The 17,102-nt window shown below is 45.8% G+C and overlaps 1 protein-coding gene across 1 annotated transcript in view; it reads left to right on the plus strand.

Moving 5' to 3' along the window:
• LOC115145961 (alpha-(1,6)-fucosyltransferase-like) overlaps window positions 1-17,102 on the plus strand; it is a 137,641-nt gene that overhangs the window by 96,587 nt on the left and 23,952 nt on the right. The window contains 1 exon segment of the mRNA XM_065004126.1: window positions 2,776-3,338. Coding sequence (XP_064860198.1) covers window positions 3,136-3,338 — 203 coding nt within the window. The 5' untranslated portion in view covers window positions 2,776-3,135.

A 17,102-nucleotide genomic window follows, 5' to 3' on the forward strand; every position in this document is an offset into this window, starting at 1 on the left:
AGCTGATACCGATTAATCGGCCGATTTAAAAAATATATTAAAAAATTGTAACAATGACAATTATAACAATACTGAATGAACACTTATTTTAACTTAATATAATACATCAATAAAATCAATTTAGCATCAAGTAAATAATGAAACATGTTCAATTTGGTTTCAATAATGCAAAAACAAAGTGTTGGAGAAGTAAGTGCAATATGTGCTATGTAAGAAAGCTAACGTTTAAGTTCCTTGCTCAGAACATGAGAACATATGAAAGTTGGTGGTTCCTTTTAACATGAGTCTTCAATATTCCCAGGTAAGAAGTTTTAGGTTGTAGTTATTATAGGAATTATAGGACTATTTCCCTCTATACCATTTGTATTTCATTAACCTTTGACTATTGGATGTTCTTATAGGCACTTTAGTATTGCCAGAGTAACAGCATAGCTTCCATCCCTCTCCTCGCTCCTACCTGGGCTCGTACCAGGAACACATCGACAACAGCCACACTCGAAGCAGCGTTACCTATGCAGAGGAAGGGGAATAACTACTAGAAGGCTCAGAGCAAGTGACGTTTGAAACGCTATTAGCACGCGCTAACAAGCTAGCCATTTCACTTTGGTTACACCAGCCTCATCTCGGGAGTTGATAGGCTTGAAGTCATAAACAGTGCAATGCTTGACGCACAACGAAGAGCTGCTGGCAAAACGTACGAAAGTGCTGAATTAATTGATTAATTGAATTAATGTTTACGCGCCTGCTTCTGCCTACCTCTGCTCAGTCAGATACTTAGATACTTGTATGCTTTTATGCTCAGTCAGATTATATTCAACGCAGGACACGCTAGATAATATCTAGTAATATCATCAACCATGTGTAGTTAACTAGTGATTATGATTGATTGTTTTTTATAAGATAAGTTTAATGCTAGCTAGCAACTTACCTTGGCTTACTGCATTCGTGTAACAGGCAGTCTCCTTGTGGAGTGCATCGAGAGAGAGGCAGGTCGTTATTGCGTTGGACTAGTTAACTGGATCCGCCCGAGCTGACAAGGTGAAAATCTGTCGTTCTGCCCTTGAACAAGGCAGTTAACCCACCGTTCCTAGGCCGTCATTGAAAATAAGAATGTGTTCTTAACTGACTTGCCTAGTTAAATAAAGATTAAATAAAGGTATATAAAAATATATATATATCGGCGCCCAAAAATACCGATTTACGATTGTTGAAAACTTGAATCGGTCCTAATTAATCGGTCGACCTCTACTTTAAAGGGTTCTCCTATGGGGAGAGTCGAATAACCCTTTAAGGTTCTAGATAGCACCTTTTTTTCTAAGAGTGAAGCAACTGAAAGTGAACAGCTTGACGATTATGGGAAAAATGATTAGGCCAAAGTTGAGGACACAACAGTTCACCTGACACAATACTTTATCCAAACATTACACGGTTGATTTTATGTGCCTTTTTACATTAAATCACTGTACTATTCACTGCATTTGTTGATAACTGAATCTTAAAACACTCTGGGTACATTCAGTAACATGATAAAGTGTCCCTGGAAAATGTGGGGTAGGAGCAACATTTTTTGATTACAAAGGTTTGTGTGAGAGGACGAATTGGTGTCTCCAACGTGGTCACACAACTCTCCAAAGTGATCACAGTTCCTAAGTCATTTCAATGCACTTTTCTGAACCAAATAAGAGTCTTCAACCACTGCAGTATCCCTGCTATCCCTGCACATTGCACATACAGTATGGTATTGGCACTGACCCTGGACATATAGTTTACCGTGCTTGCTTTCTCGTGGTTCTTCTTATTTCTATTTCTCGTGTGTTTTTGTTCTACTTGACTTTTTTTTAAATATATATATATAATGTATAGTACTACCGATGTTGATTACTGTATTGTCGGGAAAGAGCACGAAAGCCATTTCACTGTACTTGAAACTTGATAGACAAGCAGGCAGCACTACGCAGCTGAAGGTCAGTCTGCTGATTAATTAATTGAGTCCGCCCTTTGTTCGCGCTCGCCCCAAACCACTGCTACAATCTATAATACATTGTATATTCTCCACACAGAAATCCATAACTAACTAGTCTCTTATGTATTCAGCCAGCCTGCCAGTCATTTGTAATGAAGGGATAAGTATTCTATATCCCCTGTAATGAACATAGAATATTCAGCCATATCCATTATCGTTGCTGAACCGTTCAACTCGTTGCTGGCCTGTGATGTCAAAAATGTGTGTGTCTGTGTGTGATCTCCCTGCCTGCCTGTGTGTGTGGCCAGGGTCCTGGGGGAGGAGTGTATGTATGTGAACAGAGCTGTGTCGGGGGGGGGGTCTCTCCTCAAATAGAGGGGAGGAGACCTCTATGCTGACATCCACACGCTCCTCCACATAACAATGGTTTAACCCAGTTTTATTATTAGACAAGGGAAGTACCGGTAGCCGCGTTTCTATTTTCAGTGTTCTCGCTCACAGGCAGTTAGCCGTTGGTTGTGCTCTGATCAGCGGTGGATTTTTTTGTTGCGTTCGGTGGGTTTGTGTTAAGTTGACTGGTGCGTTTGTGGTGTGTAGAAGTGGGTTTGTGGTGTTTTCAGCCAGTTTGTTGATGTAATGCTGAGTGGCATGTGACGTTTGTTTACTGCTGTGTGGTGAATTCATATAGCGAGGGGCACCTGACTCTGGTTTATCACAGAGAAAGAGAGGACGGGTGGAGGAAGAAGATAAGGGCTGCGGTTTCTCTCAGATTTTGTCAGTGACCAACCCTACTTTGTTTGCTCTTTGAACAGAGGGAAGTATTCTACAAGGCCACTTCATAGAGACCCAGAGAGACATCTGTCAATCAGTCAGTCAGGACTACAGAGACACAGAGGGTGACAGACCAGACTACCAGACCCAGGATCAGCACACGCCCAGTCCAGCCTAGACCAGAGAGGACTCGGACATCCTAACTCCCTGGAGGAACCATAGCCATGCATTAACTAACCCCACCAACCCTACCTGAACTACCTCTCACCATCTCCGTCCTCCCCCCTCCCCCCCCTACGCCCTCCGGCATTCTCACCATGCCTCAAGGCCTATTGTGACGGGAGTGCTGTTCACCCCCCCCCATCCCTCACCCCTCCAACCCAGCCCCAGAGGGGTGAAAGATGCGCCCATGGGCAGGTTCGTGGCGCTGGATCATGCTCGTGCTCCTGGCGTGGGGCACACTGCTGTTCTACATCGGAGGTCACCTTGTGAAGGACAGCGAGCACCCGGAGAGATCCAGCAGAGAGCTGTCCAAGATCCTGGCCAAGCTGGAGAGACTGAAACAGCAGAACGAGGACCTGAGACGCATGGCTGAGACACTCAGGTGAGACGCGTGGCCGGGACTAACTGACACACTGACTGGAGTTTGGCTCTTGCTCTGTTTCTGCCTCTTCCCCCTTGTCTTTGTCTCTACTCGTAGCTTTCTCTTTTTCTATCTCTGTCTCTCTCACGTTCTGTCTCTCACTCTCTCGCCTCTCCTTCTGTTTCTACTGTGAGATGTTAAGCACCATTACTTCACTGCATATTATCTCACCCAATAATCCCAGGCAGCGTTGGTAATCTGTATTCTTACATTACTGGATTTAGATGAAGTAGTCTTCAAGGTGTCAAGAGTATTTCCTCTGCTTCCTTACTTCACTGACCCTTTAATCCAAGTGTTGATCATCTGTGATCTTTACATTACCCTTCTTGGTTAGATTCTGTAGTCTAAGTTTACATGTTTGTATGTTTCTGTAATTGAAATGTATGCGTCTTTGTCAACAACAAAAAAATAACATATTTTATGGTTTGTCTGTAAGTTGTTACAGTCGGTCTGATATTTGCTGCTCTCTCAGTTTTGGTCCCTGTCTCTCTTGAAAGAATAGATTGTATCTCAATGAGGCTAACCTGGGTAAATAAAATGTAAAAAACACTACATTACTGAAGTTCACTTCCAGGTTAGGTGTGGATTTACATCAGAGTACTGCAGTATGTTTCCTCTCTCTTCAGCATCCTCTCTCACAAGCTGTTGGTGGTGGTCTGATCAGTGGTGGATTTTTGTTGTGTTCTGATGAGACGCGGGATAAAGTAGTCTAACGTCAAGAGTATTTCCTTTCCTTGCTGCCGTTTACAAACCGGAACTAAATCCATGTAATGTCGGTGCCTCTCATGGTAGCTATGGTGTAGTGTAAGATGGCGTGTTGTGATACGTGATGGACAGGGTGCCAACCTGGGCTGATGGGCTGTGTCTAAAGGTCGTGAGAAAAGCTGTTCTGTTATTGCGCTTGTCACATGCCGTATTCCGGCCCTCAAAACACTGGCGTGCCGATTTTGATTCAAGCCTGAAGCAACAGTCAAGAGTTGTGAAGTGATAAGGTCTGTCCTAATTTAACGTTCAGAGTAAAGAAAAGATGTGCAGAAGTTGTTCGGGCTGATTTGAGACATATTCACACATGTACGCTCAAACTCATACACTGGCACGCTCACACACACATACACAGCCTCCCTCTCTTTTACTCTCTCACACTCCGTTGTACGTAGCCTGCTCTATTGAAGGAGAGTGAGAGCGTATCTAAACTAACTGATCTAAGGTCAGTTCTGTGTGTGTGTCACCTTTGGTAAAGGTTAGAATTGGGGTATGTAAACTGATCCTAGACCTGAGGAGACTTGTCATCTCCCGTCTGGATTACTGCAACTCGCTGTTGGCTGGGCTCCCTGCCTGTGCCATTAAACCCCTACAACTCATCCAGAACGCCGCAGCCCGTCTGGTGTTCAACCTTCCCAAGTTCTCTCACGTCACCCCGCTCCTCCGCTCTCTCCACTGGCTTCCAGTTGAAGCTCGCATCCGCTACAAGACCATGGTGCTTGCCTACGGAGCTGTGAGGGGAACGGCACCTCAGTACCTCCAGGCTCTGATCAGGCCCTACACCCAAACAAGGGCACTGCGTTCATCCACCTCTGGCCTGCTCGCCTCCCTACCACTGAGGAAGTACAGTTCCCGCGCAGCCCAGTCAAAACTGTTCGCTGCTCTGGCCCCCCAATGGTGGAACAAACTCCCTCACGACGCCAGGACAGCGGAGTCAATCACCACCTTCCGGAGACACCTGAAACCCCACCTCATTGTTTTCAGGAATACCTAGGATAGGATAAAGTAATCCTTCTCACCCCCTTAAAAGATTTAGATGCACTATTGTAAAGTGGCTGTTCCACTGGATGTCTTAAGGTGAACGCACCAATTTGTAAGTCGCTCTGGATAAGAGCGTCTGCTAAATGACTTAAATGTAAATGTAAATGTAGGAGCAGCTCCTACCCAGAGTCAGACATTACTGACCCCTGCTGTATGTAGTGGTCAGCACTGGCCAATGGCCATGAGTAGGCCTCAGCTCACATTGTTAGCATTACTGCAGTGTTACTACAGTGTTACTGCGGTGTTACTGCGGTGTTACTGCGGCGTTACTGCGGCGTTACTGCGGTGTTACTGCGGCTTACTGCGGCGTTACTGCGGCGTTACTACGGTGTTACTGCGGTGTTACTGTGTTACTGCGGTGTTACTGCGGTGTTACTGCGGTGTTACTACGGTGTTACTGCGGTGTTACTGCAGTGGCGTTACTGCGGCATTACTGCGGTGTTACTGCGGTGTTACTGCGGTGTTACTACAGTGTTACTGCGGTGTTACTGCGGTGTTACTGCGGTTACTACGGTGTTACTGCGGTGTTACTACAGTATTATTGAGGTGTTATAGCGGTGCTACTGCGGTGTTATAGCGGTGTTACTGCGGCATTACTACGGTGTTACTGCGGTGCTACTACGGTGTTATAGCGGTGTTACTGCGGCGTTACTGCGGTGTTACTCACGGTGTACTACAGTGTTGCGGTGTTACAGCGGCGTGTTACTGCGGTATTAGTGTTACGGTGTTGCAGTGTTACTGCGGCGTTACGGTGCAGCGGTTACTGCGGTGTTTACGGCATTGCCTGCGGCGTTAGCGGTGTTACTGCTGCGTTACTGCGGCGTTACTGCGGCATTACTGCGGCGTTACTTTGGTGTTACTGCAGTGTTACTACAGTGGTACTGCGGCGTTACTGCAACATTACTGCGGTGTTACTACAGTGTTACTGTGGGGTGTACAGTGTTACTGCGGTGTTACTACGGTGTTACTGCAGTGTTACCGGTGTTACCCCAATGGGGTGGTGTACAGTGTTACTGCGGTGTTACTGTTCGGTGACAGTCTTAATGGGGTGGTGTACATGGTGTGTCTACAGTGTTAATGGGGTGGTGGACAGGGTACTGTGTTCTACAGTGTTAATGGGGTGTTACTGCACTGCGGGTTGTGTCCACAGTGTTAATGGGGTGGTGTACAGGGTTTGCAGTGTTCTACAGTGTTAATGGGGTAGTGCATTACAGGGTCCAGGCCCTGTGGTAATGGGGGGGTGCAGTGTTGTGTCTACAGTGTTAATGGTGTGGTGGACAGGGTTGTGTCTACAGAGTTAATGGGGTGGTGGACACGGGTTTGTGTCTACAGTGTTAATGGGGTGGTGTACAGGGTTTGTGTCCACAGTGTTAATGGGGTGTTTCTGTGTACAGGGTTGTGTTACTCAGTGTTACAGTGTTAATGGGGTGGTGTACAGGGTTGTGTCTACAGTGTTAATGGGGTGGTGCATTACTGCGGTGTTACTGGGTGTTTGTGTCTACAGTGTTAATGGGGTGGTGGACAGGGTTGTGTCTACAGTGTTAATGGGGTGGTGGACAGGGTTGTGTCTACAGTGTTAATGGGGTGGTGTACATGGTTGTGTCTACAGTGTTAATGGGGTGGTGTACAGGGTTGTGTCCACAGTGTTAATGGGGTGGTGTACAGGGTTGTGTCTACAGTGTTAATGGGGTGGTGGACACAGTGTTAATGGGGTGGTGTACAGGGTTGTGTCTACAGTGTTAATGGGGTGGTGTACAGGGTCCAGGCCCTGTGGTAATGGGGGGGTGCACGGTTGTGTCTACAGTGTTAATGGGGTGGTGGACAGGGTTGTGTCTACAGTGTTAATGGGGTGGTGGACAGGGTTGTGTCTACAGTGTTAATGTGGGTGGTGTACAGGGTCCATGCCCTGTGGTAATGGGGTGGTGTACAGGGTTGTGTCTACAGTGTTAATGGGGTGGTGTACAGGGTCCAGGTCTTGTGGTAATGGGGGGTGGTGTACAGGGTTGTGTCTACATTGTTAATGGGGTGGTGTACAGGGTCCAGGTCCTGTGGTAATGGGGTGGTGTACAGGGTTGTGTCCACAGTGTTAATGGGGTGCTGTACAGGGTTGTGTCTACAGTGTTAATGGGGTGGTGGACAGGGTTGTGTCTACATTGTTAATGGGGTGGTGTACAGGGTTGTGTCTACAGTGTTAATGGGGTGGTGTACAGGGTTGTGTCTACATTGTTAATGGGGTGGTGTACAGGGTCAGGTCCTGTGGTAATGGGGTGGTGTACAGGGTTGTGTCCACAGTGTTAATGGGGTGGTGTACAGGGTTGTGTCTACAGTGTTAATGGGGTGGTGGACAGGGTTGTGTCTACAGTGTTAATGGGGTGGTGTACAGGGTTGTGTCTACAGTGTTAATGGGGTGGTGTACAGGGTTGTGTCTACAGTGTTAATGGGGTGGTGTACAGGGTTGTGTCTACAGTGTTAATGGGGTGGTGTACACAGTGTTATTGGGGTGGTGTACAGGGTTGTGTCTACAGTGTTAATGGGGTGGTGTACACAGTGTTATTGGGGTGGTGTACAGGGTTGTGTCTACAGTGTTAATGGGGTGGTGTACAGGGTTGTGTCTACAGTGTTAATGGGGTGGTGTACAGGGTTGTGTCTACAGTGTTAATGGGGTGGTGTACACAGTGTTATTGGGGTGGTGTACAGGGTTGTGTCTACAGTGTTAATGGGGTGGTGTACAGGGTTGTGTCTACAGTGTTAATGTGGTGGTGTACAGGGTTGTGTCTACAGGGTTAATGGGGTGGTGGACAGGGTTGTGTCTACAGTGTTAATGGGGTGGTGTACAGGGTCCAGGCCCTGTGGTAATGGGGGGTGCACGGTTGTGTCTACAGTGTTAATGGGGTGGTGGACAGGGTTGTGTCTACAGTGTTAATGGGGTGGTGGACAGGGTTGTGTCTACAGTGTTAATGGGGTGGTGTACAGGGTCCATGCCCTGTGGTAATGGGGTGGTGTACAGGGTTGTGTCTACAGTGTTAATGGGGTGGTGTACAGGGTCCAGGTCTTGTGGTAATGGGGTGGTGTACAGGGTTGTGTCTACATTGTTAATGGGGTGGTGTACAGGGTCCAGGTCCTGTGGTAATGGGGTGGTGTACAGGGTTGTGTCCACAGTGTTAATGGGGTGCTGTACAGGGTTGTGTCTACAGTGTTAATGGGGTGGTGGACAGGGTTGTGTCTACATTGTTAATGGGGTGGTGTACAGGGTTGTGTCTACAGTGTTAATGGGGTGGTGTACAGGGTTGTGTCTACATTGTTAATGGGGTGGTGTACAGGGTCAGGTCCTGTGGTAATGGGGTGGTGTACAGGGTTGTGTCCACAGTGTTAATGGGGTGGTGTACAGGGTTGTGTCTACAGTGTTAATGGGGTGGTGGACAGGGTTGTGTCTACAGTGTTAATGGGGTGGTGTACAGGGTTGTGTCTACAGTGTTAATGGGGTGGTGTACAGGGTTGTGACTACAGTGTTAATGGGGTGGTGTACAGGGTTGTGTCTACAGTGTTAATGGGGTGGTGTACACAGTGTTATTGGGGTGGTGTACAGGGTTGTGTCTACAGTGTTAATGGGGTGGTGGACAGGGTTGTGTCTACAGTGTTAATGGGGTGGTGGACAGGGTTGTGTCTACAGTGTTAATGGGGCAGTGTACAGGGTTGTGTCTACAGTGTTAATGGGGTGGTGTACAGGGTTGTGTCTACAGGGTTAATGGGGTGGTGGACAGGGTTGTGTCTACAGTGTTAATGGGGTGGTGTACAGGGTTGTGTCTACAGTGTTAATGGGGTGGTGTACAGGGTTGTGTCTACAGTGTTAATGGGGTGGTGTACAGGGTTGTGTCCACAGTGTTAATGGGGTGGTGTACAGGGTTGTGTCTACAGTGTTAATGGGGTGGTGTACAGGGTTGTGTCTACAGTGTTAATGGGGGGGGGGGCAGGGTTGTGTCTACAGTGTTAATGGGGTGGTGGACAGGGTTGTGTCTACAGTGTTAATGGGGTGGTGGACAGGGTTGTGTCTACAGTATTAATGGGGTGGTGTACAGGGTCCATGTCCTGTGGTAATGGGGTGGTGTACAGGGTTGTGTCTAAAGTGTTAATGGGGTGGTGTTCAGGGTCCAGGTCCTGTGGTAATGGGATGGTGTACAGGGTTGTGTCTACAGTGTTAATGGGGTGGTGTACAGGGTCCAGACCCTGTGGTAATGGCTGTTCTGCTATGTGTGGAGGCCAGGCAGCATAATGAGAAGCAGCCAGTGAGACTTAAATCTGCTTCCCATTTGGCACCTTATTCCCTTCATAGTGCAATAGTTTTAACCAGGGCCCTATTAGGCTCTAGTCAAAAGTAGTGCACTATAAAGGGAATAGGATGCCATTTGGGGTATAGACTGAGACTGCAGCAGTGTGCTGAGTCTCTCTGAGGAACTGCAGTAATGAGACTTCTGGCTGCACTGCTAACAGAGCTGTCTGAGTAGGACAGAGCGTGTGTGTGTCTGTGTGTGTGTGCATGTGTGTCTGTGTGTGTGTGCGTGCATGCGTGCGTGGTTTCACTATCCTTGCCGGTCCCCACAAGGAAAAGTGCCATTTTAGGTATAGGGGTTAGGTTTAGGGTTATAATTAGGGTTATGGTGAGAATTAAGTTTGGGGTTAGGAGTTATGGTTAGGAGTTAGGGTTAGGTTAAAGGTTAGGAGTTAGGGTTAGGAGTTAGGTTAAAGGTTACGGTTAGGAGTTAGGTTTAGGATTAGGGTTAAGAGTTAGGGTTAGGAGTTAGGGTTACGGTCAGGAGTTAGGGTTACTGTTAGGAGTTAGGGTTAGGAGTTAGGGTTAGGATTAAGAGTTAGGTTTAGGAGTTAGGGTTAGGTTAAGGGTTACGGTTAGGAGTTAGGTTTAGGAGTTAGGATTAGGGTTAGGAGTTAGGATTAGGGTTAGGGGTCAGGAGTTAGGGTTACTGTTAGGAGTTAGGTTTAGGATTAGGGTTAGGAGTTAGGGTTAGGTTAAGGGTTACGGTTAGGAGTTAGGATTAGGGTTAGGAGTTAGGGTTAAGGTTAGGATTAGAGGTCGACCGATTATGATTTTTCAACGCCGATACCAATGCCGATTACTGGAGGACCAAAAAAAGTCGATACCGATTAATCGGACGATTTATTTATTTATTTGTAATAATGACAATTACAACAATACTGAATGAACACTTATTTTAACTTAATATAATACATCAATAAAATACATTTAGCCTCAAATAAATAATGAAACATGTTCAATTTGGTTTAAATAATGCAAAAACAAAGTGTTGGAGAAGAAAGTAAAAGTGCTATGTAAGAAAGCTAACGTTTAAGTTCCTTGCTCAGAACATGAGAACATATGAAAGCTGGTGGTTCCTTTTAACATGAGTCTTCAATATTCCGAGGTAAGAAGTTTTAGGTTGTAGTTATTATAGGAAATATAGTACTATTTCCCTCAATACCATTTGTATTTCATTAACCTTTGTTCTTATAGGCACTTTAGTATTGCCAGTGTAACTGTATAGCTTCCGTCCCTCTCCTCGCTCCTCCCTGGGCTCGAACCAGGAACACAACGACAACAGCCAATCTCGAAGCAGCGTTACCCATGCAGAGCAAGGGAAACAACCACTCCAAGGCTCAGAGCGAGTGATGTTTGAAACGCTATTAAAGCGCTCTAACTAGCTAGCCATTTCACTTCGGTTACTTTCACTTCACTCATCTCGGGAGTTGATAGGCTCGAAGTCATAAACAGCGCAATGCTTGACGCACAATGCAGAGCTGCTGGCAAAACGCACAAAAGTGCTATTTGAATTCATGTTTACGGGCCTGCTTCTACCTACCTCTGCTCAGTCAGAAACTTAGATACTTGTATGCTTGTATGCTCAGTCAGGTTATATGCAACGCAGGACAAGCTAGATAATATCTAGTAATATCATCAACCATGTGTAGTTAACTAGTGATTATGATTGATTGTTTTTTATAAGATAAGTTTAATGCTAGTTAGCAATTTACCTTGGCTTACTGCATTCGCGTAACAGGCAGTCTCCTTGTGGAGTGCAACGAGAGAGAGGCAGGTCGTTATTGCGTTGGACTCGTTAACTTTAAGGTTGCAAGATTGGATCCCCTGAGCTGACAAGGTGAAAATCTGTCGTGCTGCCCCTGAACGAGGCAGTTAACCCACCGGATTAGAGTTAGCGTTAGGAGTTAGGTTTAGGATTAGGGTTAGGTTAGGAATTAGAGTTAGGTTAAGGGTTAGGAGTTAGGGTTAGGAGTTAGGGTTAGGTTACGGGTTGCGGTTAGGTTAGGTTAAGGGTTAGGTAAAGGGTTAGGAGTTAGGGTTAGGTTAAGGGTTAGGAGTTAGGGTTAGGTTTAGGGTTTGACGTTAGGTTAAGGATTTGGCGTTAGGGTTAGGTTAAGGGTTAGGTAAAGGGTTAGGGTTAGGGTTAGGTTAAGAGTTAGGAGTGAGGGTTTAGGTTAAGGGTTAGGAGTTAGGGTTAGGTTTAGGGTTTGACGTTAGGGTTAGGTTAAGGATTTGGCGTTACGGTTAGGTTAAGTGTTAGGTTAAAGGTTGTGTTAGGTTAAGGGTTAGGTTTAGGGTTTGGCGTTAGGGGTAGGTTAAGGGTTACGGTTAGGTAAGGGTTAAGTGTTAGGTTAAAGGTTTAGGGTTTGACGTTAGGGTTAGGTTAAGGATTTGGCGTTAGGGTTAGGTTAAGGGTTAGGAGTTAGGGTTGGGTAAAGGGTTACGGTTAGGAGTTAGGTTTAGAGTTTGGAGTTAGGTTAAGGGTTACGGTTTGGACTTAGGTTTAGAGTTTGGAGTTAGGTTAAGGGTTACGGTTAGGAGTTAGGGTTACGGTTAGGTTAGGGGTTATGGTAAGGGTTAGGAGTTAGGGTTAGGTTAAGGGTTACGGTTAGGTTAAGGGTTAAGTTAGGTTAAGGTTTAGGGTTTGGCGTTAGGGTTAGGTTAAGGATTTGGAGTTAGGGTTAGGTTAAGGGTTGGGTTTGGGGGTTACAAGAAATCAGATTAAGAATGGGAATCAATTGTTTGGTCCCCACAAGGATAGTAAAGCAAACGTATGTGTGTGTGCGTGCGTGCGTGCATTTTATATCTTTAAAGTGGGCGTTGGTTTGGTCTCTTGTAAGAGTTCATCTTTATTATATATTGACTCAATGGTCAATTTAAAACGGGCTAGCACCCTGAGCCGTTTCACCCCATCTACTTTAGCTGGGCTGTCAGTCATTCTGACAAGCTCCCTGTGGACACACACTTATGATGAGCTCAGATGGGTCCAGCAGACGTGTGTGCGTGCGCACGACAGCGATGGTGAGCGCTGGGTAGATTGACCCTTCGCTGGTTGATTGATAGGGTGATGGATGAGTGGGAGTGAGGGATGAAGGGACAGAGGGATGGAGAGAGGGAGGGAACTGGGAGCGGGGTAGTACACCCCCCCCCCATCTATAAACTAAGTATTGTTGACAGTAGGACCTCTGGAGAGAGGAGGATGACAGCACCAGGACGAGACACAGGAGGAGACGTAGGGACCTGATAACCAATACAGTGGTGTGTGTTTACCAGCATGTGACCAAGCCTTAGTATGTGCGTATGTTTACTACACCAGCATGTGTGTTCAGTCAGACAGTGTCCGAGGATGGAGGGGAGTTGATTTTGTTACTGTGTGTGTGTATAGTCTGTGTGTCTGCCTGGTTCGTATGGTCTGTGGATGTTGCTGTAGGCCTATTTTCAGCTGAGCTGAGGTGTAGTCGTGTTTGTGCCCTAACTTCACCCTGTTCAATCAAACTAACTCAACAATACATTTTTCCAGAGTAGTGAGACAGGTGATTTTTTTTCTACCAAGACTCCTGTAAATAAAAGGGTCCTGTCTGGTCACTATGGTGCTATCTCGCTCCAGAGTAGCTGTCTGCCAGCCTGTCAGACTGCTTTTGTGTTGGTAGCTATTGGAGGGAGGGAGGGAGTAAATGGAGGAGAGACAGAAGAGAACGAGAGATGGAGAGGGCGGTCAGAGATGGCGAGAGAGAGAAGGAGACATTTCTGTTGTGTGTGTGGCGATGGAGGGATGAGGTAAGGAATGGAGAGGAGAAAGATAAAGGGAGATGGAGGCAAAAGCAGAGGCTGGCCAAGAAGATCTCCTGCAGCTGATTAGACAGAGGTGTCGACACTGCTTCTTCCTCTGCAGCAGCCAGCAGGCGTTATCCATGTAGCTCCCTGAAGTTCACCATCCGGTTTAGGAAGGCACAGAAGCATTTACAATACAATCACTCTGCAGTGTATAACAGTAGCCTGGGGAAATGGCTCTGATATAATCCTAACAGTGATTTAGTCAGACACACATGATGTAAATCACTGCTGGGACAGTTGCAGAATTGACTTCATCTCTCAGGCACTTTTTGTCCATCCGTCATCTGAATAGGGTTGGGAGTGTATTTTCTATTTCATGGCCATATCAAAGGCACAGATTTAAAGCCAGACAAGTTATCAACCATATTCCTTATAGCTATTGTGACAAAATGTGTGTATTTAAACTATAAAGCACAAGAGACCGTGCCATGTGCTGAATACAGTCACAGGTAAATGGCGTTGTTCGGCTCGACGCGAAGCAAACAACAATTGTTGCTATGCTAGCTAAACTACAGCGAGCCTAATCATGTCTTTCATGTTCCCCAGCAAGAAAACCAATTAATGTTGCTCAAACAGAGTCACTGACAACAGCCAAAACGAAACAGGTGTGGTTTTAGGAAGGTTTCTGAAAGACACTTATGGGGGTGTCCGCTGAAAGTTGACTAGCAGCAACAACTGGAACCTAAAAGACACCCACCATGAGCGCCCACGAAATTTGGCCAAGAAGAGGCAAACAAAAGAAAAAACCCCACACCAAACTTCAAGACAGGAGTCAAAACAAAAAAGTAGTGCAAAACAAAAATCAGGGGAAGATCAGATAAAGGATTGTTTTGTCTAGAAATCAAAAATAGGGGGCGTGTTAACCCTCCATATCTCTCAAGACAACTTGAGTACTGGGCCAGCCGCTCATAAATATCACCTGGGCCAGCACAGGTGAAACACCTTCCAACTAACGAGCCAGCACAGGTGTAACACATGCTGACTAACGAGGTGACACCAATCGTTGCTAACGCGCTATACGTGTGGAAAATTCCAACCTCAAATCATAAATGTAAAAACCACAAGCTGTAACAAGGTCCCCCTTAAGACAAGTTTGCTCACCACCAACAGAAAACAACTTTAATTTCACTTAAATGCGTCACTCCTTATGCGTCGCCTTCTCTAATATAAACTGGCTGTCAACAATTAAATAGAAAACAAAACAAACACTTTTTTTTTTAAATATATTTTTCATATATATAGTTGCCTTAAACTCTGAAGTTTTCAGAAACGGGTCAAATAAAGTATGTTTTTAATACTCCCACCCCCCTGGAACGAGCTCAACCAAAATAATACTCATCTAAACACAAAACCGCCCACCCTTGAAAGACAATCAGCAACCACGTTGTCCTTACCACATCCGTAGTAACTTTCCTCTCGTGATTTTCCTCAGTGGAATGGCCCTCAGGGAAACGAGTTGCAGCTTACACGATGTTCAAGAGAAACAAGGGTACCACTCTTTTCTGGACACTGTTCGCTCTTTATGGTACAGGGGAGATCGCATTTCAAATTTGACACGTCGTTTCCGAGGTCGGACAGGCAAACAGCTAGGCTTATATTAACCCGACCACTGTACCAAACTGAATGCTAGGCTAGAAACAAGGGGAAATACAGCAACGTGAACATGATATTCCTATGAAGGCGACGTGAGAATTCAGATGGACCTGTTAGCAGGCTTAGGTGTGCCTGTCTAGGCCAATACAGCACGGCTTGGAACGCTGCTCGTCCAGTAAGCATCCAGAATCCAAACAACCCGTTTTATAATGGACATTAAAGGTACACTAGTGTCACCTGAATGTGTTCTATTTAAGACCTGGTCCTTTATTTCACTGGCCTGTTTCTGTTCTGTAAGGCGTAGAACTGACCGCGATGAAAGCGTTCAACTGTGATTTCTGCATGTTTTAAGCTGAAGGGAATGGGACTGGGTTCATCCCCCTGCTAATACAGACATTAAACTGTCTTCTAAGCATTAGTTGGTGTAGGCAACCTCTCACTCAGACACGCACACACACACACAAGCTCAAACATACACACTCACTCGCTCCCACTCAGACCAACACACACATTTGCAATAATACAGATATTCTGACTTGCATTTTGACAGACTCACTTAAACACCAACTGAAACACGCAAGGCTTAATTCTGATTGCTGGCTACATTTAGACACACACACACACACAGATCCAACCGATATGCCTCTCGAGTGGTGTTGATGGCAGTGATGCAATGTTACTGTATGTCACACAGTCGATTCTCTCACACACAGCTCAACTCTCCTTTCTCTCACTTCCTCTCCCACGAGCTGACACTCTAGAGGCTACATGCCTTTGTCCCACTCGACCTACATATCCCACACATCCATTGTGTGTCTGAATGGCCCTATAATGGAGCGTATACACCAGCCGTTAACACAGAGGCACAGAGCCGCATCTCTGCCTATATCCTTTACAGTTTCCATTCATCCACAGCCACTGTGACTGCAGGTGCTGGTCAACTATAGTGCGGTATGTAGGCAATAGGGTGCCATTTGGGATGCAGACAGTGGCTCCCAGTCCCTATCTACTGGCCCAGTGTGTACATTGTGCACACCATAGTGGGCTGATAACAAAGAAAGGAACTAGGCCACTGCAGCTACGTGTGGAATTACTTTTTGTTATTTTGTTTTTTCTTTGGTGTGTGTGTGTGTGTGTGTGTGTGTGTGTGTGTGTGTGTGTGTGTGTGTGTGTGTGTGTGTGTGTGTTTTGCACCCAGATACTCTGCACCCTCAGGGCTCTGTTCTGTCTTATTCCCGTCGCTGGGTTGCAGCAAGAGACACTTTTCTCCCAGCATCAGGACGATTCTTATTTTTACACCGCTGTTGTTTTATCCTTCTCTTCTTCTCTGCGTTAGAGAGGTACGTGTCCTCGTTCTCTGTGCAACTCCCCCCTCCCCTTAACCAGTGGAAGCCATAAAACATTTAAACCACCGTTCTGAACTTTATACCAACCGTTTTAGGGTCCATACATATCCATAGGCATACAGGTATTTTTATCCTACACTATACAATAAGCAAGAAAAAGGTTAGCTATCTATGTTGCATATACAGTGGGGCAAAAAAGTATTTAGTCAGCCAACAATTGTGCAAGTTCTCCCACTTAAAAAGATGAGAGAGGCCTGTAAATTTTCATCATAGATACACTTCAACGATGACAGACAAAATGAGGGGGAAAAAATCCAGAAAATCACATTGTAGGATTTTTTATGAATTTATTGCAAATTATGGTGGAAAATAAGTATTTGGTCACCTACAAACAAGTAAGATTTCTGGCTCTCACAGACCTGTAACTTCTTATTTAAGAGGCTCCTCTACTCATTACCTGTATTAATGACACCTGTTTGAACTTGTTATCAGTATAAAAGACACCTGTCCACAACCTCAAACAGTCACACTCCAAACTCCACTATGGCCAAGACCAAAGAGCTGTCAAAGGACACCAGAAACAAAATTGTAGACCTGCACCAGGCTGGGAAGACTGAATCTGCACTAGGTAAGCAGCTTGGTTTGAATAAATCAATTATTAGGAAATGGAAGACATACAAGACCACTGATAATCTCCCTCGATCTGGGGCTCCACGCAAGATCTCACCCCGTGGGGTCAAAATGATCACAAGAACGGTGAGTAAAAATCCCAGAACCACACGGGGGGACCTAGTGAATGACCTGCAGAGAGCTGGGACT

This window comes from Oncorhynchus nerka, linkage group LG18 (genome assembly GCF_034236695.1).
Source record: "Oncorhynchus nerka isolate Pitt River linkage group LG18, Oner_Uvic_2.0, whole genome shotgun sequence".
Taxonomy (NCBI): Eukaryota; Metazoa; Chordata; class Actinopteri; order Salmoniformes; family Salmonidae; genus Oncorhynchus; species Oncorhynchus nerka.